This window comes from Haliotis cracherodii, unplaced genomic scaffold, assembly GCF_022045235.1.
Source record: "Haliotis cracherodii isolate W230 unplaced genomic scaffold, xgHalCrac1.p SCAF_11, whole genome shotgun sequence".
Classification (NCBI taxonomy): Eukaryota; Metazoa; Mollusca; class Gastropoda; order Lepetellida; family Haliotidae; genus Haliotis; species Haliotis cracherodii.
This window is the reverse complement of record NW_027266266.1, coordinates 45,593,593-45,618,099: the sequence shown is the minus strand read 5'-3', so window position 1 is coordinate 45,618,099 and position 24,507 is coordinate 45,593,593. Positions and strand designations below refer to the sequence as shown.

General features: G+C 41.7%; 1 protein-coding gene and 1 non-coding gene across 3 annotated transcripts in view; both read right to left on the bottom strand.

The window, feature by feature from the left end:
* LOC139455869 (espin-like) overlaps positions 1-24,507 on the bottom strand; it is a 56,165-nt gene that overhangs the window by 2,007 nt on the left and 29,651 nt on the right. The window contains exons 5-15 of one of the 2 annotated variants that reach the window (XM_071237413.1): positions 18,886-19,104; positions 18,205-18,280; positions 17,022-17,165; positions 15,288-15,499; positions 14,815-15,009; positions 13,383-13,467; positions 11,538-11,740; positions 9,686-10,130; positions 8,795-9,113; positions 7,110-7,395; positions 6,019-6,052 (exon numbers count right to left, since the gene is read on the bottom strand). In XM_071237413.1, the coding sequence (XP_071093514.1) occupies positions 6,019-6,052; positions 7,110-7,395; positions 8,795-9,113; positions 9,686-10,130; positions 11,538-11,740; positions 13,383-13,467; positions 14,815-15,009; positions 15,288-15,499; positions 17,022-17,165; positions 18,205-18,280; positions 18,886-19,104 (2,218 nt within the window). The remainder of the gene's footprint in view (positions 1-6,018; positions 6,053-7,109; positions 7,396-8,794; positions 9,114-9,685; positions 10,131-11,537; positions 11,741-13,382; positions 13,468-14,814; positions 15,010-15,287; positions 15,500-17,021; positions 17,166-18,204; positions 18,281-18,885; positions 19,105-24,507) is intronic. The other variant, XM_071237411.1, reaches the window with a different exon arrangement.
* Trnay-gua (transfer RNA tyrosine (anticodon GUA)) lies at positions 23,060-23,145 on the bottom strand. The gene is given in 2 exon segments: positions 23,060-23,095; positions 23,109-23,145. It is a non-coding gene; the product is annotated as a tRNA-Tyr (tRNA).

Here is a 24,507-nt window from a genome sequence, read left to right as displayed (position 1 = left end):
CACAGCAGACGTAGTATTGCTAAATAATGACCCTCTCTTTACCGGTGTCTATGAAAATTTAGTCCTTGATATTTCAGCCCACCCACACCTTAGTTTGGTATGTTATTTGTAGGAATTATGAAAGAAATCATACTTTTGTATTTCAGTAATTTAGTTGCTAATTCAGAAATACGAAATATATGGGTCAGTTAGCAGCTATGCCTTTAATTCAACATTTGACCTAGTCTTTAGTGATTCTCAACATCAAATATTCTCGTATGGCAGAAATATAAACATTGCTCAACATGAATAGTTGCAAGCTTGCTGATACAGCGTAAAGCAGTACTCACTCACTCACTCACCCGTGACTCTGACCAGTATTTCAGGTATATACAGCATGTCAGCTGACCGTGGGAGGAGGGTTTTAACGCCGCTTTTAACATTATTCAGGTTATATCACGGCATGTCAGCTTAATGTGGGAGGAAAGCCCCAAGTGATGCAGGTCCGCTTTGGTGAATCTTACAAGCATGGGTATGGTGCTGACAAACCTAGAAACATAATCGGGGTGAACCGGGATTTGAACCCACAATCATAGGTTTCTGGCGTGCCCAAGGGACGCAACTCTGCAAAGCGAATCGCGGCACCTTAGACGACTGGGCCACCCATGCTCCAAACCATGCTAATAAACCAAGGATCAGAACTGAGACCAACTCCAGATTCAAACCCATGATCGTCAGACCCTGGCATGACCAAAGGACACAAACCCATCGATCGACGCGCCAGCCCCTTCAGCTGACAAGCCTGCAATACTGGGGACAGGAATCTCCACACGACAAATTCAGTGGGACTCAAACGATCATAAAGCCCCTCAGATGCTGTACGTATGATATTCCCCCTTCCACAACATCATTGAATTGTTAGTTTGAATACATCTGACATTTAGTACCATATCCTTGCATGTGGGGAAGGATCATTTTAAGCAGGTTTTTGTTAGTTGCACAACCAATCACCATCTCATAGACAATGTTACATTACGGAATGCTAAAGCATGCCAAACAGAGGTGGATCCAGACCTTTTGAAAATGGCGACGCACACTATACACAAAGTAGAACAAACACACAAGAAGGCTGACATGTCAGATGTCTGAAAAGAAATAGGGGCCTCTCACCCTGCCCTCCCCCACCCTCCTCTGGATCCACCAGTGCCGAAGTTACACAAACATCAAGCAGGCAAGCCTGAATTAATCCAGGTTAAAAAGTATTAGAATTTGATTGTTTGGAATTTGCATCTTGTTAAGCAAAGATTTAGTCATACGATGATAAACACACTGATATAAACTAGTAAACATAATAACGGTATATCACTTATAAGGATTTGTCATCCAACCCGACTCACGAACAAACACCAAACTTCACAGCTTATTAGCCCCTACAAATAGAGAATCTCAGCCGAGTGTCTTTTGATATCAAATATATCAACACGAGTCAATAGGTTTCATATCAAGCTACATGAAGAGTAGAACATGTTTATCATCCAAAATCAACACTTGTCTATAAAAGTTTATAACTCCCCAGCAAGCCTGTGACTTCTAAACTTTTATAGACTCATGCTGACATATTTCATATCAAAAGACACTTGAGTGAGATACTCTATGCACAACACATAAGGCATATTTCTTAATGATGAAATAATAGCATAACGCTCAAATACAGCAATATCTTGGCGGGGGACACCAGAAATGGGCTTCACACATTGTACCCATGTCTGGAATCGAACCGAGGTCTTCGGCGTGACGAGCAAACGCTTTAAAAACTAGGCTACCCAACCGCCCCTGTTATTGTTTGGACACTTGGTGAAAACTTTACAAACATGCATTACATGTCAGTAGACAAAATAAAACATTCTCCAGTATTGATTCATCTACAAGAAGGCTGCTGGATGAGACGTAAGCACATGCTACATATATACTAGGTCTTCATGATGGCTTAATGTGTACGCTGCCAACAACTATACATGTATACAATATACAGACACCATGTGCTGAGTGCATCATGAATACGATGTACTAGAGATATAATAATAATAATAATAATAATAATAATAATAATAATAATAATAGTGCCATGGCACAATAGCTCACCAGCTTATGTAGTGAACGGTTAAATGTCAACAAAGAGAACCACTTAAACATTGTCAGTATTGATATTTCAAAAAACAAACATTATAGTTTCTTTGAAACACACTAAAATCATAATGATTCAAACAAAATAGGATGTTATCATAAGAAGATATATACATGCCAAATTTCAGAGTGAAAAATGCATTTTAAGAGAATTTAGGAGAGTGGTCAAAAAGCAGAGGTCAAATCAAGGTCAAAGCTTAAAATATTGCAAAATAACAAGAAAAATAAGAGTGTTCACTTCCAGTACTAACTTATCAAAAATGATTACATTTCATTACATTCTGAACACTAATGACCACTAATATTTTTTTTTGTTCTGACAGTTCACATTAAATTTTCAATATGGCTGACGATACCTGACACTGGACAAAATGGCCACAACAACACTTCAGTCAGGTGACCTAACTGAAACCTACAACACTATTGTGCAAAGTGAAACAATTTCAATTGACCTCTAAAAACAAATTTAAGATTAACATGAAGATGTTTTTGCACCGAGAAAAAAGAAAGTGATTTAAAAAGTTTGTTATTTGCTTTGGTGTTGCTAGTTATAAAATAAGCTGTGTACAAGATTGAAAAAAAACACCAAAAAAACTTAAAATGGTGGTGAGATTTTTACCTTTCAGACCCTAAATCTATTATGCCATATGGTTTTAAGAGTTATCTGAGAACAACTTAGAATTGAAATCAGGCATTTAGCATAAGGGGGCTTCGTCACGTTCAAGATTATTGCACTTATACAGCAACCTGCATGCACAGTAAGTGTGTGCTTGTACTAGTCCGGACAAAAGCCGGTTTTATAGTGCTAGCAATCTGATACACAATGGCGCAGGTTAACAGAGATACTCCACTCACAGTACACTGACTCGAGCCGACAATGCTTGTTTTTTTATCCACATAATGCCAGCTCTCTACCACCTCAATTGAACATTTTGATTCTAAACATACAATACCCATAAAAATATCAGCGGTAGAAACTAACAGTTTTAGCCCACTAGTCCTTATAATGATAACATATAGCAAAACCCTTAAAAAGGGTATATTTCTACTCGTCCTTATGATACCTTAACTATTGGGCAGGTTGGCAAGGACTACAGGACTAGTGCCAATTTTTAATGCTGAATATATTGACCTTCAGTGTGACCTTCAGTGTATAGTCGGGAAAGGTCGCATAAGTTTGTTTTCGAGATACCGAAATCAGATAAGCTTGTCTGAAGGCTTCACTCATTTATACCGAAAATTAAGAAGCTGAACAAAACGTGACAAGGCCATCTATGGAGGATACCTTCACACACAGAGGTGTTGTATCAGAGTAAATGACTTGATTTTAATGACATTGAGTCATAAGCTACAGGACCAAAATAATTTTACTAGATTCAGGCTTTAAACATAAAAACTGTTTCTGACTTATCATGTAGCTATTTAATCAAAAGGTGACGAAGAGTATATTTGCTTGCTCATTGACAGAAGTGGCTAATCCAAAATGGCTGACATTGGATTTGACCAACTAATGGACTAATCGTTACTGTTCCAACATGTCCATTATATCCATACTTCATCCATACTCATACAGGGACACCAAATGTAACTCTCCATACTTTTAAGGACAACATTAGATCTTTCAAAGATTACATTAGAAAAGATCAAATAATTCTGAACAGTATTACAGCTAGGGGAAAATCCAAAAGTAACATCATTTGTAGATTGCTACCACTTTGCAGAAAACCATGAGTACTGTGCTGACAAACCAAATCTAGATTTGAGCTTATAACAAGCAGATCCTTCTTCGGGTAAGGGAGGCAACTCTGCACACACCTTCTGACCCTATTTATAACTAACTTGACCACAAAGGTAAACATTCTTAAAGATGATGAAGCCCAAACTATCCAAAATTCATTTCATGCATTGACAGAATCTGAAATGGCAGATCACCAGAAGAAAATAAATACTGTATTCAACGTAATAAGCACCCAGGGCGCTTTCAAAATTAGAAATAGGGGGCTGTTATTAGAATATAATTTTGGTGGAAAAAACAGAGTTGAAAGATAAATATCGTGGCTTATGGCTGACGGTCTGAACTGTTTATATACGACAGATATATTTTTCCAGAATTTAATTGCCCATAATTAAGAGTGCATGTAACACTTGAGTGTGTATTATACACAAATGAATAAGTCTAGTGTACATTGATCAATCGGAAGGGATGCTAATTGGGATTGTTCACTTGCCAATATATTAGCAAATATCGCCGTTGGCGCTTATTAGAGCGGGGCGCTTATTACGTTGAATACGGTAGATTTAATTATAGCGGTGTCCTTTCTTGACATTCCAGTACTTTTTCAAGCACCATAAAAAAGTATGCTGTTTTACTGTTCCTTTCAATTACTAAGCAAGCCACAAGACGTCCCCACAAGTTCCACTCTTTCAAAGAATCATTTCCCTTTGACCTCACACAATTCATTCCCAGCCCAAAATGTACAGACTAGCTTTCTGGCGACAGATTGACAGTGCATGACACAAAGACGCTGCTGTCACTACACGGAGACCCTGTGCTGGTCGGATGGAGACCGGGTCCGGAAGCTGATATACATGCGATACATAAGGACGAGACAGCGCAGCTGGATCAAACATAATACATATAAAGACGCATGGGACAGTACATCAGAGACTTGGCAGAAAAAAAAAAGAGCTTTCAGAATGACTATTTGTGGTGCACCATATTTTTTCTATAATATATACAACCCTTCTGAATATATATATATATATTTTATGATGAAATACTGTGCTTATCTGAAAAAATATAATTGACATTTCACTTAAGTGCCATAACCCTCACGTCCCGGAACAACTTTCAGTGTGCTTCAATAACGCAATGGTTTTTAGAGTAACAGGTTTTTTTGTAATAAATATAACCTTTGTGACCCAACAGGCTAAAGGGACTAGGATACAATTGTGCCATGACGTCATAAAGACAATAACGTCAACTAACTTCAGTGAAGATCGATATGTGTGATGTCATGTATCTTTGTAATAAATATAAATTGAAGTTTGTGAATTGTAAATTTGTGTTCCGAAGATTCTGTAGTTTTAAAATATAATGAAAAATCTAAATGTGATTTTCACCCATAAGGTCCCCTAAATGATGGATGGTCACATTTGTTCTTTCTTGTCAAGAAACATGTTTAACATGAATATATCAGACCTGGCACTATTAAAACGCTTTAAAAACAGAATGTTATGTTTTTCCACATTCCTGATTTGTGTCAGCAGGTCTGTAAACCAAGTAACTAATATAACACCCTACCACTAAGAATATGAAGTCCCATACTTTAACAAAGCCTAACAATGGTCAAAGCAGTACACTCCAAAACAAGTGGTCCCCAGATTTATAGTTTCAAGATATGAACATTTTGCAAAATACCACATGTATGAAAACCACAAAAATCATTCTGAAAGAGTGTCTTTAAAAAAAATAATAAACTGTGTACTGAATGCATATGTTCCCAAAATAAACTTTAAATCAAACAAAAACAATCCAACAGAATAACTTCATGTGAAATGCACATGCATATTTGTTATTAATAAACTGTCTCCTGACCAAAACAATGTTTTGTTAACACATATCTTTTCAAAACCATGGTAACACAATTTTGGCAAAAACAAATGCATTATCAATACGTATGGGCATTCACAGCCAAACACCGTTAGTCCTACAGGTATATATGTTTGATGCCAGCTGGACGCTGTAGGTCAGGCTAACCAAGCTGACCACCAGAGAGATACAGAGAGAGCCTGACATGGTCAGACACGATGCAAGTTTACATGCAAGTCGTCAGACAACCTAGCACAGCTTACCGCTTGCACCCTCGTCACAGGGGGGACTAAACTGCTGAAAAAACACCACCGGTTAGCTCATCGGAACAATGACGATGAATTATTAGACAAGAAACATTTGATGATATATTGTGTCCTAGGTTTGGAAAGCTTAATAAATTCATAAATCTTTGCACACTTTGAGCTGCAAATAGACTGGTTACTTGATGTCCTTGCACTGCATCACTTTTATGATTCATGACAGGTTTGTGCCCCATCATTATTATGGATCTATATGTTTTGTTTTTGTTTGTTTGTTTGTTGTTTTACACTGCACTCAGCAATATTCCAGCTATATGACGGCGTTCTGCAAAAAATCGAGTCTGGACCAGACAATCCAGTGATTACATCATGAGCATCGATCCGCGCAATTGGGATCGATGACATGTATCAACCAAGTCAGCGAGCCTGACCACCCGATCGCCTTTTACGACAAGCCTAGTCACCTTTTACGGCAAGCATGGGTTGCTGAAGACCTATTCGACCCTGGAATCTTCTCGGGTCGGATCTATATGTAGTAAACAGACATTGGTCTTTACCGTTTGTTAAACCCAATATAGCCCAATTTGTTAATAAATTACATTCTGTGTTTAGGTTTTGAAACTGAAGTCAAAAATGAATTTCCAATACAAATCCGTAACACACTTCCATATTTATAAGAAAGTGTTACTACAATGGAGCACAATCTGAGTTCTTGTTCAAACAGAAGGGTTTGACGGGGATGATGTTACAGTCTCGGTACACATGTATCATCAAATTTTTCTTCCCTTATCAGTTGCTTCTAACAAGCGATAACAAATATGGCAGCCGGATGTCTCTGGATTTTATCTCCTTATAAGCCGAAGCATCTACAGAAATGAGCCTGTTAGAGACAATGATTCATAGCATATGTTCAAAAACAGATCATGATGAAGATGATGCATTTTGATCCTCATATTATATCAAAAATTGAAAACATTTTTTTAAATTTTTCACCCTTTCTTAAAAATTTTAAAATTTACATAGAGAGTAAATATGATTATGTTCCAAGATAAATCAACAGGGATACTACAGATACAAACATTAGTACCAACCTGTGGGACTGATTGAGAGAGTTGTCTCCCCTGAGCGGCGGAGCTGTATCGCCCCCCTGACCTGAAGGCTTGAGGGGGAGGTATTAATGGGCCGACTTGTCCCTCTTCTGGAATACTGGGCTGCTGCAGTGGGTTGTCTCCCCCTGCCTCAGTGTACTGCGTCTCCTCTTCTTCCATTGGCTGCAGCCTCTGACCGGGCCGAGCTGACCGAGCTGGAGTGTCCTTCATCGGCAACGTATGACCATTGATGACCACGCCCTTACTGTCTTCTGTCTCATCACTGTACCTGCAGTAACCAATACGCATGTTTCATTCTGGAGAATTGAGTCCACCAAGAAAACTCTTTAACAAATTTACATAATCAAGATATCAAATATGATAAAAAAAACTGTTCACAAACTTCGACAAGGGCATTTGTCACACCTCCATGTTGAAATTATGAGATCTGATTGGTCTACGTGATCTTGATAAAATACTGTGTATCCCGGAGGGGAATAAATTTCTCAGCAGGCGAATAAATCTCTTATACCCTGCCAAGAGCAAGTCAGACTGCACATGGATTTCTGATAGGCAGAATAAATCTCTTCGACCCCACTTCAAAGGAAAAAGTTGCACGCTTTTTCTGAGTCAATGAAGTCACGTGACATTGCGCAAATTAACGTCGCATCCAAGATTATTGCACTTATATAGCGACGTGCATGCACGTGTATGTGTTTGTGTGGCTGCTTGTACTAGTCCGGACTTCTGTCGATTTATAGTGCTAGCTCACTGACATACCATGCCGCAGTCCTTGTTTTAGCCCCTTAATGCCGAGCCCCAGACAGGGTAACAACAAGTACCATCTTTTAACGTCTTTTGGTATGACACGTCCGGGGATCGAACCCCGGACCTTCCGCTCTCCAGGCGAATGCTCTACCACAAGACCACAGAGGCGGTCTGTGATAAACATAACATTCAGATGTATAAACAGTAGGATTAGACCTTTCAAATGGTGTATGACATGTGGTCGCAAAGAAGTTTTACAAGCTGATAATTTCCTGGTAATGTAGGCTTCATCTATCACCACCGAGTCTGTGAGAACTTGGTGTGATGACAGTAAATGTTTCTGGTTGACTGGTTGTATTTTGTAATTTATATTGCAAGACTATGTCTCCCTGCTTCAGCTAAAATGTTTGTGCCTACATTTTCTTTCCAGTTTTTCCACTTAGCCTACAGTTCTTGCACTGAGTTTACTGTGTTTCCACTGGGCCTACAGTTCTTGCACTCAGTCTACAGTGTTTCCACTGGGCCTACAGTTTTTCCACTGGGCCTACAGTGTTTCCACTGGGCCTACAGTCTTTCAAATGGGCCTACAGTTTTTCCAATGGGCCTACAGTGTTTCCAATGGGCCTACAGTTTTTCCAATGGGCCTACAGTTTTTCCAATGGGCCTACAGTGTTTCCACTGGGCCTACAGTTTTTCCAATGGGCCTACATGTGCTTACCCTTAAGGCTCTCAGTTTACTCTGCTGAGTCAGACACTGGTCTTCAGCAAATATTGGAAAAACATAAAAAATCTGAATTCATGTCAACATAGTGTTAACGTTATGGATTTGTATGGATAATCAGACCATTGAATGCACTGTAAATGGTTACTATGTCAATAATATATTCCCAACACTCCTATCGAACCACAGGTATGCTCACCTGGAGTCGTGATGTTGCGGAAGTCCTTTAGACGCCCTGGGGGCCGACGGTGCCGCCGACCTCACCCTCTCTGTTTGCTGAGGGAAGGGGTGGAGGGGGGCAGCAAATCCCCTGGGTGGGGGGATGTCGAGGGGGTTCTGCAGGTTCTGAACCTCGGGGGGCGACTTGGTGTCTTGTTCCCGTTCTTTGTCTCGATCCCGCTTCTTCTTTTTCTTCTTCTTCTCGAGTTTGTCGAGTCGACTGAGTGATGGCACTTTCGGCGCGTTTGGAAGAGGAGTCAGCATTGGAGGCGGCGGGATCCTGCGGCCTTCTAGCACGCCTGTGGAGAGGTACCAGAAAATGAGTCAGTGCTTGCTGTTGTTTTCAAACAATCTAGTCATGATTCATTTGTTAAACGCCACACTCATCAATCATCCAGTTACATGACGGTGGATTGTAAATAATCAGACAATCCAGTGATTGATATTGTGAGCAAGGATCCACGCTGTCCACAAGGACACGCTATCAACCAAGTCACCAAGCCCCCAACAGAACCATTTGGTCACCTCTTACGACTATCATAGGTCATGATCAACGTAGACACGTCATCGGCACACAATGACATACAACCAACCAACACATAGATCCAATCACATTTACACATTTTTCAACCAATCATAATGCAGCAATAACTTCCAATTCATAGGAATAATTTCATCTGGACCAGAGAAACCAGTGATTGACATCATGAACTTTGATCCACGCAATTGGGATAGATGACATGCAATCAACCATTAGTTTCTAAGTCTGACCACCCAATCCATTTACTCGTATTTCACGGTTGCCGGGGACCTATATTCTTACCCGGGGTCTCGACGAGAGCATATCTGATGAAACCTATAACAGCCCTACCTGGAGGTTTGGTCTGCCCGCCCGACCCCGGTCTGTTGCCCTGGTCCGGACTCAGGGGCTTCTTCATCGATGGTCCTTGTTCGACCGACTGTCCCGACCCGCTGGACAGAGGAGGAGGGCTGGCGACCTGGTCACGTGATGATGGTCCAGACCCTGGACGAGGAGCAGGTGCTTCCCTAGGGGCGGGGCGTGGGGGGAGGGGCTGCTGCTGCCGGATCATGTGAGGTCTCTGAGGGGTGATGTTTGGAGGAGAGGGGGCAGGGCCTGTCCGCCCTGTGCGGTAGGCAGGGGAGAAGCCCTGCGGGGCGGAGAACTTCTGTGAGTTTTGGAAGCGCTGCCCTGGGGGTGGGTCTATCATGCTGGTGGTGGTGGTGAAGCCCTCCTCCAGGGCCTCGTACTGCGACGGCTCCTGCTGCTGTTGGGGATGACTGTTGTGTTGTAGCTCCTGTGTCAGCAAGATATAACATTGAGTAAGTGAGTGAGTTTGGTTTAACGCCGCTTTTAGCAATATTCCAGCAATATCACGGCGGGGGGCACCAGAAATGGGCTTCACACATTGTACCCATGTCGGGATTCGAACCCGGGTCTTCGGCGTGACGAGCGAACGCTTTAACCACTAGGCTACCCGACCGCCCAAGATGCAACATTGAATTAACTGAGGTTATAGGATTCTCAGGTCAGCAGAATACAACATTTGTGGCCAACCATGACATAAGGGACCTCATGGGTGAAAAATCACATTTTGACTTTCCATTATATTTTAAAACTGCAGCATCTTCGGAACACAAAAATACAATTCACAAATAAGATACTTCTTGTACAGTTCGGACACAAGGCAATCTTCACTGAATTTGGTTGACGTCAAACGTCTTTATGACGTCACAGCACAATTGTATCCTAGCAACCATAAGGTCACTTTTCTCCTGGTGGGTCACATTGTTCTTTAGGATTTTCAGTCTCGTTTGTTTGTTTGTTGTTTAACGCTGCACTCAGCAATATTCCAGCTGTATCAAAGTGGTCTGTAAATAACCGAGTCTGGACCAGACAATCCAGTGATTGACATTATGAGCATCGATCCACGCTATTGGGACAGCGATAGAAATTGGCACAAGTCCTACAGTCCTTGATAACTGCCGAATAATTAAGGTATCATTATGAGGGCTAGTGGACAAAAAATGCTAGTTTCTGACCCCATTGGGATACGATGACACGCATCAACCAAGTCACCGAGTCTAACCACCCGATCATTAGTCGCCTCTTACGTCAACCATAGTCACCTCTTATGACAAGCATGGGTTGCTGAGGACCTATTCTAACCCAGATCTTCACGGGTCTTTCACAGTCTTAGATATTAGAGTGGGGAGGCCTATGGTCTTTGAAGTTAATCTAGTCAGTATGGACCCCCAAAATATCGAAGTTTTACATTATGGTATTGAACACTGTTCTCGTGTAAGGGAAGTGTGTAAACTGTCAGTGTTAACTACAAGACCAAGATGTTACCTTAACAAAGATTTGTTTTTTCAGAAGAATTTCAGAAATATTATCAGGACAAGGGACAATATTCTTTCATTTTTAGGATCATGCAGTCAAAAATAATTACTTGCACAAGCCCACCTCTTATTTCTAATGGATAGTTATGGCCGTCTCCACACATTCTAATTTGACAAATACAGATTGTGATCAGTGAGCCTTGACCACCACTCACCCCAACAGCCAAGACAAGGGAAGCAACTCTGCACAGCGAATGGTAGAGCCTGGGCCAGTTCGGCCACCAGAGCCACAGCTTTATTTCATAAAGAATCAAAAGAATTTGCTGACACTGTCATTTCCCGAAAGATGCAGAAACACTCACCTGAGGCTGGGAAAAAGATGAAGGCGGTGGGGGCCGTGGCTGGGTGTGTCTTGGCGGGGGGCGGGGCTGGATGGTCTGAGGTCGGGGGGCAGGAGCAGGTCGAGCCCTAGGTTGGGGTCGGTCCTCATCATCATCGATGTCCGAGACATCCATCCCTCCAACACTCACACCATCAACATCCTCCTCTCCCTCCACGTGGCCATCTGCAACAGTGTTGACATCCACGTATATTTGTTTTGTCTTTTTTGTTAGTTTTTTTTTTTTTAACGTCACACTCAGCAATATTCCAGCGACAACGGTCTGTAAATAATTGAATCTGGTCATGACAATCCAGTGATTGACATCATGAGCAACGATCTACACAATTGCGATATGATGACATGCATCAACCAAGTCAACGAGCCTGACTACCCGATGCCGTTAGTCGCCTCTTAAGGCAAGCATGGGTTGCTGAAGACCAATTCAACCCAGGATCCTCACAGGCCACATCTGATATTCACACTGACACCACACGCTGGACTCTGCTAACACATTATCAACAATTAAGCACCATTATTAATTACATAAAGTCTTGGACTAAAGAGTCTTACACAAGGTTAAGAGGTGATGTGAAATGGGGTTTAACGTCGGATCCAAGATTATTGCACTTATATAGCAACGTGCATGCATGTGTGTGCGTGCATGCGTGCGGCTGCTTGAACTAGTCCGGACTGATGCCGATTTATAGTGACTCCGAGCTGACCAGTCCTTGTTTTAGCCCCTTAATGCCGAGCGCCGGACAGGGTAACAACAAGTACCATCTTTTAACGTCTTTTGGTATGACGCGGCCGGGAATCGAACCCCGGACCTTCCGCTCTCCGGGCGGACGCTCTACCACTAGACCAAGGAGGCGGTCCACAAGGTTAAGAGATCCTTGTGTTTTAGTGCTAACGTTAAAGATGTTCCCAGTCACTGAAGGGCATACAACAGTACCTTGTGACAATGTTTGTAATATATATGCACTTTCCCACAAGTACCCATGACAAACACATGGAACATTACAAACATGTGAACATGCTTTAAACATGGTATGATGCACAAAATAAGGTGGGCATATAAATCTCAATGAAGTGGAAGGGAGAATTTTTTCTGAATTTTGACTGCTTATTATCTAGCCTTAGTGAAAGATATTCACAGAGTTAGCAGATGGATCATAAGTACCGTATTCGACATAATAAGCGCCCCGCTCTAATAAGCACCCACAGCATAATTTGCCAATACATTGTCTAGTGAACAATCCTAATTAGCCTCCTTCCAATTGATCAATGTACACAAGACTTATTTATCCGTGTACAGGCAATTAAATTCTGGAAAAATATATCTGTCTTGTATAATACGCACAGACTTTTCTTTTGTATCATTTCAGGCTGTCACCATAAACACTAAAATTTACGATCTTTCAATTCTTTCACCAAAATTATATTCTAATAAGAGCCCCCTATTTCTAATTTTGAGAGAACCCTGGGCGCTTATTACGTAGAATATGGTATTCTAGTTGGCACACTTACATCAAAGGGCACACTGAACCATTGTTATAAGTGCCCTGTGGCATACTTGAAAAAATGTGCATTTCTATCCGTGTTCTAGTTTCTCCATTACTAGTGACTCTCACATTTGACTAAAACATCATAACAATAGTTGGGGTTTAATTACCGTGAATTGGGAAACTTCTAATTACAATTTGGGAGTTTAAACTGACATGAGGGACGAATATCGACCTCCAAGAAGGTCTAGATAAATCCCTGGGATACTGGAAATTAATGAAACTTGTGTGTTTATGAACAGCAACTCTTGTCGATGACTGACCATGTTCATCTGTGATCATGTCCGTCTCCTCTCGGCCGTTAGCGTAGAAAGCTATGTTAGCTGTCCTCTTGGTGTCCACGCTCACCTGGAACAAGGGAGGTAACCACACTAACAATTGCCCATATCATGTATATATATATATATATATGTATATATATCCTTCCTTTCCTGTTTAGGACTAGAGGAGTGATGTGGACTTTACCAGTGTTTCAGTCATATATCAGACAGTTTTTAGGGAGTGAGAAAAATCACCAAATGACACCCATTCTTGACTGTATAAAAAAATAATAATAAAAAAGTTCTGTATGAAGCAAAAATAAATTTCTAACTCCCCAGTAAAGAGATCACCTGTTTAATAAACATACAGCTGTATTACACATTGTGAGTGAGTGAGTGAGAGAGTGGGTGAGTTGGGTTTAACCAACAATCATAGGTTTCTGGCGTGCCCAAGGGACGCAACTCTGCACAGTGAATTGCAGCACCTTAAACGGCTGGGCCACCCCTGCCCCCATTACACATACACTTGTATTATACATTGTGTAATACCATAGCACGTGCTTATACTGCGGGAACACGTTTCACTAACAAATATTGAAAACTCCCAACATCCCTGCTTTTTCAATGACATTGCATGTAGGGAGGATAGATCCCTGAGAGGAGCTTATGTACATTCGAAACCCTAGCAAACCTATCGCCAGGCTGACGTCACATGGTATAGTTTTGCCGGTTGATCTTGCAACAAACTTTTACAAATTACTTCATAGAGCATTGTGACATGATTGTAGACTTGTGGTGCAGAACCCCGTTCCACAAGGCGATCGTAGTGCAATGACAGTCGTATGTTTATGTTATCGTACATGTATGGGAGTTAAGATAACTAGAGTGCTATCATAGCGAGGTGGAAAGGATGCCAGACTTCTAAAGGTGGGTCGTTGTATGGTATTAATTTTTGGTATGAATTTTTTAGTTATTTGAAGTACTATTTTGTTAAACTTAATTGAAGTAATCTGTGGATCCCGAAGATGTCTGCCTATTCTCACCTCACATACCAGCAAAAAAAATAATATTTTCTTTTATAAACGGGAAGCACGTAATAAATTACTAAACTCACTCTGGTGTAATGCCAATTTTATGAAACAAGTGAATAGTTCTGATATCTGTCTAACACTTAAGTAAATAGTAAACAGTTAAGGAAATTTCCAATATATATTATATTTCTAGCCAGAACTTTTTTTCAATATAAAATTAAGTTTCATAAGAACGTGAGTTCTTCTATGAAACTACAGCATGAAAGATTGTACATTCTTCAGCTAACATTCACACTTCCCCTTCTCACCATCAACAGAGGCATTAGACTATACAAGGGAGGTAACTCTGGGCACCATATGTGCAGCAGCAGCCACAACCCTGTCATCTCTCCATCAATACATACTTCAATGCGTTCCTTCTTCCTCTCGTTCCCTGCACTGCTGATAACTCGGTCTCCATTGACGTCCGTCTTGTCGCGGCCTTCTGGTGTAGACAGGCTGTTGGCTCGCCGTGACAGCAGTGGCCTTGATGTTCTTGGACGTTTCGGTGGATGAGGTGGCGTCACTGGAGTTGTGTCCCCTGACTTGCCAGGCCAGTGCTGGAAATATGGCATTTTCAAATTTTGGCTATTTTGTTGTTACAGTTATAAACTTGACAAACCTTTTAAGAAATGGAGGTTTATATTCCAAGAATTCTTAATGACACTATGGCTTTTCTCCAAGTGCAGATTACTCTGTGTGTGTGTGTGTGTGTGTGTGTGTGTGTGTGTGTGTGTGTGTGTGTGTGTGTGTGTGTGTGTGTGTGTTTGTGTGTGTGTGTGTGTGGCAGACGTTCTATCCACGAGGCCACAGAGACGCTTCCATTCAGTCTACTCACCTTCATTGTGAAGTCCTCGCTCTGATTCACGTCGCCATTCATGATGTGTAGACTGTCAATCAGACCCATCCCTGGCACCATGGGGGAGGTGGGGTTGGAAGCAATCCGTTGTCGCTGATGCGACATGATTATCAGCTGGCAGTAGTGGAGCTGGCGGTTGCGGGCGTAGTCCCATGCTGTGGCGTTGAAGCTGTCCACCACAGTCAGGTCAACTGTGGAGTACACACAGGGACACAGGCGATCAAAGAAGGTTTCAGGGTGTATATGGGATTCAAATTCAAGTGAATTCTGGAGCGGAGGGGTGCTGTTTGAACCATTGTTGTTTGTCTAATGGGGATGAAGGAGTGTGGAAACTGTGTATTACACGTGATCAGAAATGTGACAGCTAATTGCAACAACCTGATATTGATCCAGGCTGGACCAGACAAACAGGTGATCAAGAGTGTGAGCATGGATCTACAAATGACACATAGTCAGATGAGTTGTTAGCTATGAGCTGTTAGCTGTGAGCTTCTGTGATCTGTTAGCTATGAGCTGCTATGATCTGTTAGCTATGAGATGCTATGATCTGTTAGCTATGAGATGCTATGATCTGTTAGCTATGAGCTGCTATGATATCTTAGCTATGAGCTGGTATGATCTGTTAGCTATGAGCTGGTATGATCTGTTAGCTATGAGCTGGTATGATCTGTTAGCTATGAGCTGCTATGATCAGCATCCATTGTGATCACTTCGTCCCCTCTCACAACAGGAGTAGGTATTTCAGGCCTCTTAGTTCTGCCTTACAATTACTACAACTAGTACAAGGGCTATTTCCCTGTTCCTGAAACAAGTCCATGCTACATCTATTATCATTTTAAGTCATAATATGGGAGAACAATCCCCTTAGCCCTAATATCGCTTTCCAAAGAAGACAACAACTTATGGATAACAATTTCTTTATCTTACTGTATAGATCCTTATACCATTGTCAAGCAAGGAAAGTAGACACAATTTATGGATAAATACGGATGTGGTCTGATAGAGCTGATTTAGAGTCATCTTTGGAGACTGAGCTTTGATGTTCTTTTATTCGGGTTTTGAGGGGCCTAGATGTTTCCCCTGTGTAAGCTTGTCCACATTTGCACGGAATGTGGTACACTGCTCCTGATGGTTCTGGCTTGTGGCTGGATGGTGGTTTCCCTGTGGCTTTAATAGAGTTCTGAATAGTCTGACTTCTTTTGAAGACTACATCAATGTTGGCCTGTTTCTTTAAGAGTCTCTGGATTTTGTGGCTAACTAGTCCAAAGTAGGGGAGGCTGATCACAAAGGATGCAGACTGTTGACGGGCAGATTTCTGAGATTTCTTGGTGATGTTCTGTATCGTCTGTTGTACTAGTTGCTCAGGGTGGAGGTTATACTGTGTAAATACTTGTTTGAGGCGGCTAAGTTCAGTAGTTAGATGTTGCTTTGTGGAACGATTGTTGTGAGCTCGTCTCGCTAGGATTGAAACAATTCCTTTCTTGACTTGAGGTGGATGGTTCGAGGCATAGAGTATGCTGTTATGCCATATACAGTTGTGAAGCAAGGCCTTGGTATAAGGATCTACACCGAAATGTCACATTTACAGTAAAATAAAGAAGTTGTTATCCATAAATTGTCTCTACTTTGCCATCCGTCACCTTCTAAGAAATGCCTATCAAACAAAACCAATATCGTTTTGTCGAACACGGCCCAGGTTTTATTTGTACGTACCTCCTTGTTCCAGAAGGAAGTTGACGATCTCCCCGTGCCCGCGTATCGTGGCAAGATGGAGCGCGGTCCGCCCCTGAGCATCAGTATCATGGATACAGATGCGCCCCGCTATCTCCATGATCAGCTTGGCTGCCAACAGTGACCCTGAAACACAATGAACCAGCCCCTTGTATGACACCCAGGAGTGAGTGAGTGAGTGAGTGAGTGAGTGAGTGAGTTGGGTTTAACGCCGCTTTTAACAGTATTATATCACAGCGTGTCAGCTTAATGTGGGAGGAAAGCCCCAAGTGATGCAGGTCTCAGATGTTTACCACTTCGGTGAAACCCACAAGCACTGGTATGTTGCTGACAAACCTAGAAACATAATCAGGGCGAACCGAGATTCGAACCCACAATCATAGGTTTCTGGCGTGCCCAAGGGACGCAACTCTGCACAGCGAATCGTGGCGCCTAAGGAAGAGGGAGGAGTGGATTTAACACCACCTCCATCTGTACTTCAGTTGCATCACAGCTTGTTAGCTGATGGTGAGGGACGCCTGATGCAGGTCTGTTTACCAACATTACATGGTGATATACAGGCACAAAGCAGTAAATTTAGTGATTATTTTTTTCGTTTAAAAAGTGATTTTTAGCCCCCTCCTTTTCTTGTTTGTATGCTGTTTAACACCACACTCAGCAATATACCAGCTATATGACAGGGGTCTGTAAATAATCAAGTCTTGGCCAAACAATCCAGTGATTTACATCATCAGCATCAATCTATGAAATTGGGACATGATGACACGCATCAACCAAGTCAGCAAGCCTGACCACCCCATGCCAATAGTCACCTAATATGACAAGCATAGTCGCTGAAAACCAACCCTAACCCAGATCTTCACAGGCCACATCTAATATTCACGCTGACACTAGATGTTGGAGTGAGTGAGTGAGTATGGTTTTACGCCGCTTTTAGCAATATTCAATCAATATCACGGCAGGGGACACCAGAAATGGGCTTCACACTTTGTACCCATGTCGGGAATCGAACCCGGGTCCTTGACGTGACGATCGAACGCTTTAAACACTAGGCTACCCGACCGCCCCGACAAGATGTTGGACTCTACTGCCACATTATCGACAATTAAGCATGGTGGTGGGTGGTGTGGTGGGTGGGTTGGGGGGAGGTGGGGAAGTAACTCACCCATCTCGGCAGCGAGAAGTAAGACTGTCTTGCCATCATCATCCTTGATCGCTGCAGTGTCTGCAGTTATTAATGTCTGAAACAGATCAAATCCAAAGCTTAAGTAATCATATTTTCCCGAAAATCGTCAACATTATCCTTTCAAACATTTAGACGGGTAATTTCAGGACTTTTACAAAAAAAGTCTAAACACTGAAACATTCTTAATGGAAAATATATTAGTATTACTTCTTTGACATGAAAGTCATTTCAACTATAAGAAACATCTATTACAATCATCATCATTACTAACAACAATCTCATATAAACATTGACTCATCAACATCACTGTTTCAATTAACCCATCATCCACTACAAACATCATTTTTTGTTTTTGCTTGTTGTTTAACGCCGCACTCAGCAATATTCCAGCCATATGACAGAAGTCTGTAAATAATCGAGTCTGGACCAGACAATCCAGTGATCGAAATTGTGAACGATTCACACTGTCAGGGTACGAAGACGCATCATCAACCAGGTCACTGAGCCTGACCAGTGACCAGTGACCACCGATCCATTTGGTTGCCTCTAATGAGAAGCATAGGTTGCAGGGACCAATTGTAACACAGGGGGTCCCTCATCATCATCATCATCATCATCATCATCATCAGCAGCAGCAGCAGCAGTAGAAATCATGCCCACCTGTAGACACTCCAACGGTTCTGTCCGTCTCACGGCCCAGTGCATCCATGTGCGGCCATTAGCGTCCCTTTCTATCCCATCTGGCTCCTCGATGTGAGAGTTATCGGCCCTGCTCAGCAGTTCGAAGTGCTCGATGTGATCCATGCGACACGCCCACATGGCTGGGGACAGTCCGTCCTTGTCCCGGATACCGGGGTCCGCATTGTGCTCCAGCAGCAGCTGCAACATGGACAACATTTCAACAACCAGATCTGCAGCATGGGGACAGATACAGGGATGCCATTGGGCGAGGTGAGGGAGGGGCACTTAGGTGAGGTGAAATGGGGTTTAACGTCGCCTTGATTGCAATTATATAGCTCTGTGTGTGTGTGTGTGTGTGTGTGTGTGTGTGTGTGTGTGTGTGTGTGTGTGTGTGCGTGCGTGCGTGCGTGCGTGCATGCGTGTGCGTGCATGCATGCGTGTGCGTGCATGCATGCGTGTGTGTGTGCATGCATGTGTGTGAGTGTGTGGCTGCTTGTACTAGTCCAAACTAATGTCGGTTTTATAGTGCTAGGTCACTGAGATACCACGCCGCAGTTTAACATGAATACCCACAGACACAGTATACTGACTCCAAGCCGAAAAGTCCTTGTTTTAGCCCCTTAATGCCGAGCACCAGGCAGGGTAATAACAAGTACCACCTTTTACCACTGTTTGGTATGACACAGCAGGGTATCAAACTACCGATTTTCCTAACTCCCGATAGACGCTCTATCCACTACACCACGGAGGCAGCCCTAATGAAGGGGGAAAGCCTGAAGTGTTGCAACTCAATTGGTCTTGGTGTCCTTGAGGTTTGCTTGTGTGGTATTTGAATTTTGGGACCCCCTAAACCTATAACTTTTCACATATGGGCATATGGCAAGGACACCTTGACTTTCATACTTAATTCCACTGCAGGTCAAGGATGTTTAGCATCTTGGACATGGGTCTAATGCTGACAGATCATAAATCTGAAAATATGTGAGTGACTGTCGTTTAACATCATAGTAATATTCTAGCTGTATCACTGGAAATAATCCAGTCTGGGCCAGACAAACCATGCTTTCAAGCATGCCACAACTGTCTTCAAAATATGCCTCTGTTCACACAGCAGTAACAATGGGTACCCGGTAGGATGAGATGGTTATGTGACTATTAACCTTCTAGCCTCTGACAAGGCAGGTCAGGTTGTATACTCCCCAGGGAGCTGAGAATGAAAAATCCACACTGATCCATTGACCCGGGTAATAATGTTAGCAGTTTGAACTTGCATCAAGTGTATGGAGGCTGGCACATTATTATTAATTATTATTATTATTATTATTATTATTATTATTATTATTATTATTATTATTATTATTAGAGCCTGACTAATCAATCTCCATGTTGGCACTTACGACAAGCGAACCTGGAATACATGCCGTATCACACAAAGCCTAAGTAGTACAAATTGCCTCTCAGCACTCTTTAACAGAGCAAGGAAACTTGGACACGGCAATAAAAGATAAATTACTTATCAATAACTGAGATGCAAAACCATTATCCATGACCGTTCACTGAAGCCTTAAGCCAGATTACATCCACAGACATGGCCCAAAGCTTATCAAGGAATTGATTACACCCCGCATGGCCGGTCACAAGGCTAATTGACCTTGGTTTATTTCCAATAATGATACTGCTTAACAGCAGTGTTCCATCAGATACACTTGATTAAATCTCCACCAACCACACGACCATATATTAAAGGTTAAGCCAGAGGACTCTCCTAATGTAGCCCGTGGCATGTGCTCACTGAAGCCAGCTGTGCATGTCTATGGCTGTGGATGTACATATCGGTGACAGGTGACAGGTCAGCTGTATGACATGTTGACTGACAGGTCAGCCATATACAACCGGGTCACCTCAACTCAGCCTACAATTTTGCTTCTCAAGAGGAGAAACAGGTGCCCTTTGGGACCAGACAAAACTTGTTCAGTGTTTGACACAGGAAAGAAAATTTGGGATTTTGTCCCAAAAAATAAATTGTCAAAGAAAATGGTTGAAAAAAAAATGCTTCAGGGAGTTGAAATTTTTGTCAGCCACAAAAAAAAACAAAAAATGTTGCAAGATTATTTTAATAAAAACATATCTAGGCTGACAGTATCAATTTTTTTAAAAATCTGGTTTGCAGTTGTAGCTGTCTCAATACAAAAAATCTCCCCCCACCTCCCCTCCGAATTGTTGGTCCCTTAACCTCAAATTAAGTTATGTTTGTACACAGTCCACAATGACTGTGTGAATGAATGTTGTTTTATTTACAATCAGCATTATTCCACCATCAGACAGAAGCCTGTAAATAAATCTGGAGAAGTTAAACTAGTGGTTGATAACATGAGCATGATAACGCTCTGTGAGACAGGACACACATTGTGACCATCCAATTCTCACAGGGAGCTACGGGCCTAACTACCCCGGAGTCCGAATGGGGCAAGTCCAAAAAATAAATTGCCACCCAGGGTTTATTTTCTAATTTATATTTCCTTGTTGAAAGGTGACAGCTTCAGGTGGCAAAGTAGACAAAAATTTATGGATAACAACTGATATACTATCATAGCGACATTTCGGTATAGATCATTATATTGTTGTCAAGCAAGTATATTAGACTAGACTAGTATATACACAAGACTAGTATACTAATAAAGTTGTTATCCATAGATTGCGCTACTTTGTAACCACTATTTTGCCTTTTACACCCAATGGAATCTGTGTTGGTAGATACTCAAGACTGATTATTCTCTCATGGTGAATTATATTGAGGACGTTGTCTATTAAATTGTATAATCAAAACCCCAGTAGATTTAACTCAGAAAGATGAGGGACGAGTTCAACGTCCTGTTCAGTCCTGTATGACAACGACATCAGGATCTATAACGAGACGTCACCATAATAGTATACTAAAAGAAAACTTTAAAAAAAAAACATTAAAAATTGTTATCCATATATTGCTTCTACTTTGTCATCTTCAAAGACATGCCTATCAAAAAGCTTCAGGTGATCAAATACAACAATAATCTACTGATTTTCTCAGAAGTTGTCTTTAAACTGTGACAGCCTACTGCACCATCAACGCAGCCACACATTATGTGTTATTAGGGGAGTAGCTTCCTAATCACCCTGTAGTGGTCGCTGGTTCCATACGTATGGTCGAGAGCCTTGGAAAACAAGAATGTGCCCTATACGTTGCAGTCCATGCTACATGTTACAGATAACAACATGTAACACATCTAGCTACAATCTGTCCCACCTTAACACAGCCAGTTCCCTATCTCCACACATGCATGTGATGCTACTCAGTCTTAATTCAATGGTACATAGATTTTATTGTTCACCAATAAGCATGGGCAGAGACCATCTGGTCTCTGGCATGGTTGGTTCGTTGGTTTTTGCCGCACTCATGACTGCGGTCTGTAAATAATCGAGTCTGGACCAGACAATCAAGTGATTGACATCATGAGCATTGATCCACGCAATTGGGATTGATGACATGCATCAACCAAGTCAGCGAGCCTGACCACCTGATCCCGTTAGTCGCCTCTTACGACAATCATAGTCACCTTTAATGGCAAGCATAGGTTGCTGAAGACCTATTCTACCCTGGATCTTCACAAGTCCTCTGGTAAGGGTAGGTAAGGTGAAGGTGATTTTCCAGCTATATGACGGCGGTCTGTAAATAATCGAGTCTGGACCAGACAATCCAGTGTTTAATATCATGAGCATCGATCCACGCAATTGGGATCGATGACATGCATCAACCAAGTCAGCGAGCCTGACCACCCGATCCTGTTAGTCGCATTTTACGACAAGCATAAGTCACCTTTTACGGCAAGCATGGGTTGCTGAAGACCTATTCTACCCGGGAATCGAGGTGAAGGTAAAATGGGGTTTAACCACGTCAAGATTACTGCACTCACATAGTGTATAACAGCGGCTCCAAGACGACCATTCCTTGTTTTATCCCCTTAATGATGAGGCCGTGTAGGGCAAAAGCATGGGAAGGTTGAATTGAAATTAAAATAAACTTGCAGACAAAACTTATTCACTTCCTACATCAAAGAATTTTATTATGACCTGTAAATGCATGAAGCATTATATTCAATTTTTTGTTAGCAAAAGTTCCCGCGAGGCGGATTTGAACCACCGACCTAAGGATGTCAGCTGAACCTCTACAGTCCTCCGCTCTACCAACTGAGCTATCACGGGGCTGGGAGATGAATGTATTCAAATTAATATCTAGCCGATCAATGAAATTTTATGTATGGCTAATATATACGTAAAATATCAACAATTAATGACTAAGCACACAAATCCATGAAATGTACCAAATGTGTGCTCACCAGTCTTACTTTCTGCATTGTCACTTATATTCAGTGAGAAGTGTGTCCCCGATCAGGTGTTGACAACAACTGTGTACACACCTGGTAACCCACAATAATGTGTGTGTAGTGAGAACTGTGTGTGTAAACACCAGGCATAACCCACAAACAGATGAAGTACATCTACGTAGCAACTGTAGCTCATCTATCTTGCAACTGTAGTACATCTATCTAGCAACTGTAGCTCATCTATGTAGCAACTGTAGTACATTTGTAGTACATCTATGTAGCAACTGTAGTACATCTATGTAGCAACTGTAGTACATCTATGTAGCAACTGTAGTACATCTATCTAGCAACTGTAGCTCATCTATGTAGCAACTGTAGTACATTTGTAGTACATCTACGTAGCAACTTTAGTACATCTGTAGTACATCTATGTAGCAACTGTAGTACATCTGTAGCACATCTATGTAGCAACTGTCGTACATCTATGTAGCAACTGTAGTACATATGTAGTACATCTGCGTAGCACCTGTAGTAATGTGTAGTGCATCTGTAGTACATTTATGTAGCAACTGTAGTACATCTGTAGTACATCTATGTAGCAACTGTAGTACATCTATGTAGCAACTGTAGTACATCTATGCAGCAACTGTAGTACATCTGTAGTACATCTATGTAGCAACTGTAGTAGCATATGTAGCAACTGTAGTACATCGATGTAACAACTGTAGAACATTAGTAGTACATCTGTGTAGCAACTGTAGTAATATGTAGTACATCTGTAGAACATCTATGTAGCAACTGTAGTACATCTGTATTACATCTATGTAGCAACTGTAGTAATATGTAGTACATCTATTTAGCAACTGTAGTACATCTATCTAGCAACTGTAGTACATCTATGAAGCAACTGTAGTACATCTGTGTAGCAACTGTAGTAATATTAGTATATCTGTAGTACATCTATGTAGCAACTGTAGTGCATCTGTAATACATATATGTAGCAACTGTAGTACATCTATGTAGCAACTGTAGTACATCTATGTAGCAACTAGTACAACTGTAGAACAACTGTGGTACATCTCTAGTACATCTATGTAGGAACTAGTACATCTGTAGTACATCTATGTAGCAACTGTAGTACATCTATGTAGCAACTGTAGTACATCTATGTAGCAACTAGTACAACTGTAGAACAACTGTGGTACATCTCTAGTACATCTATGTAGGAACTAGTACATCT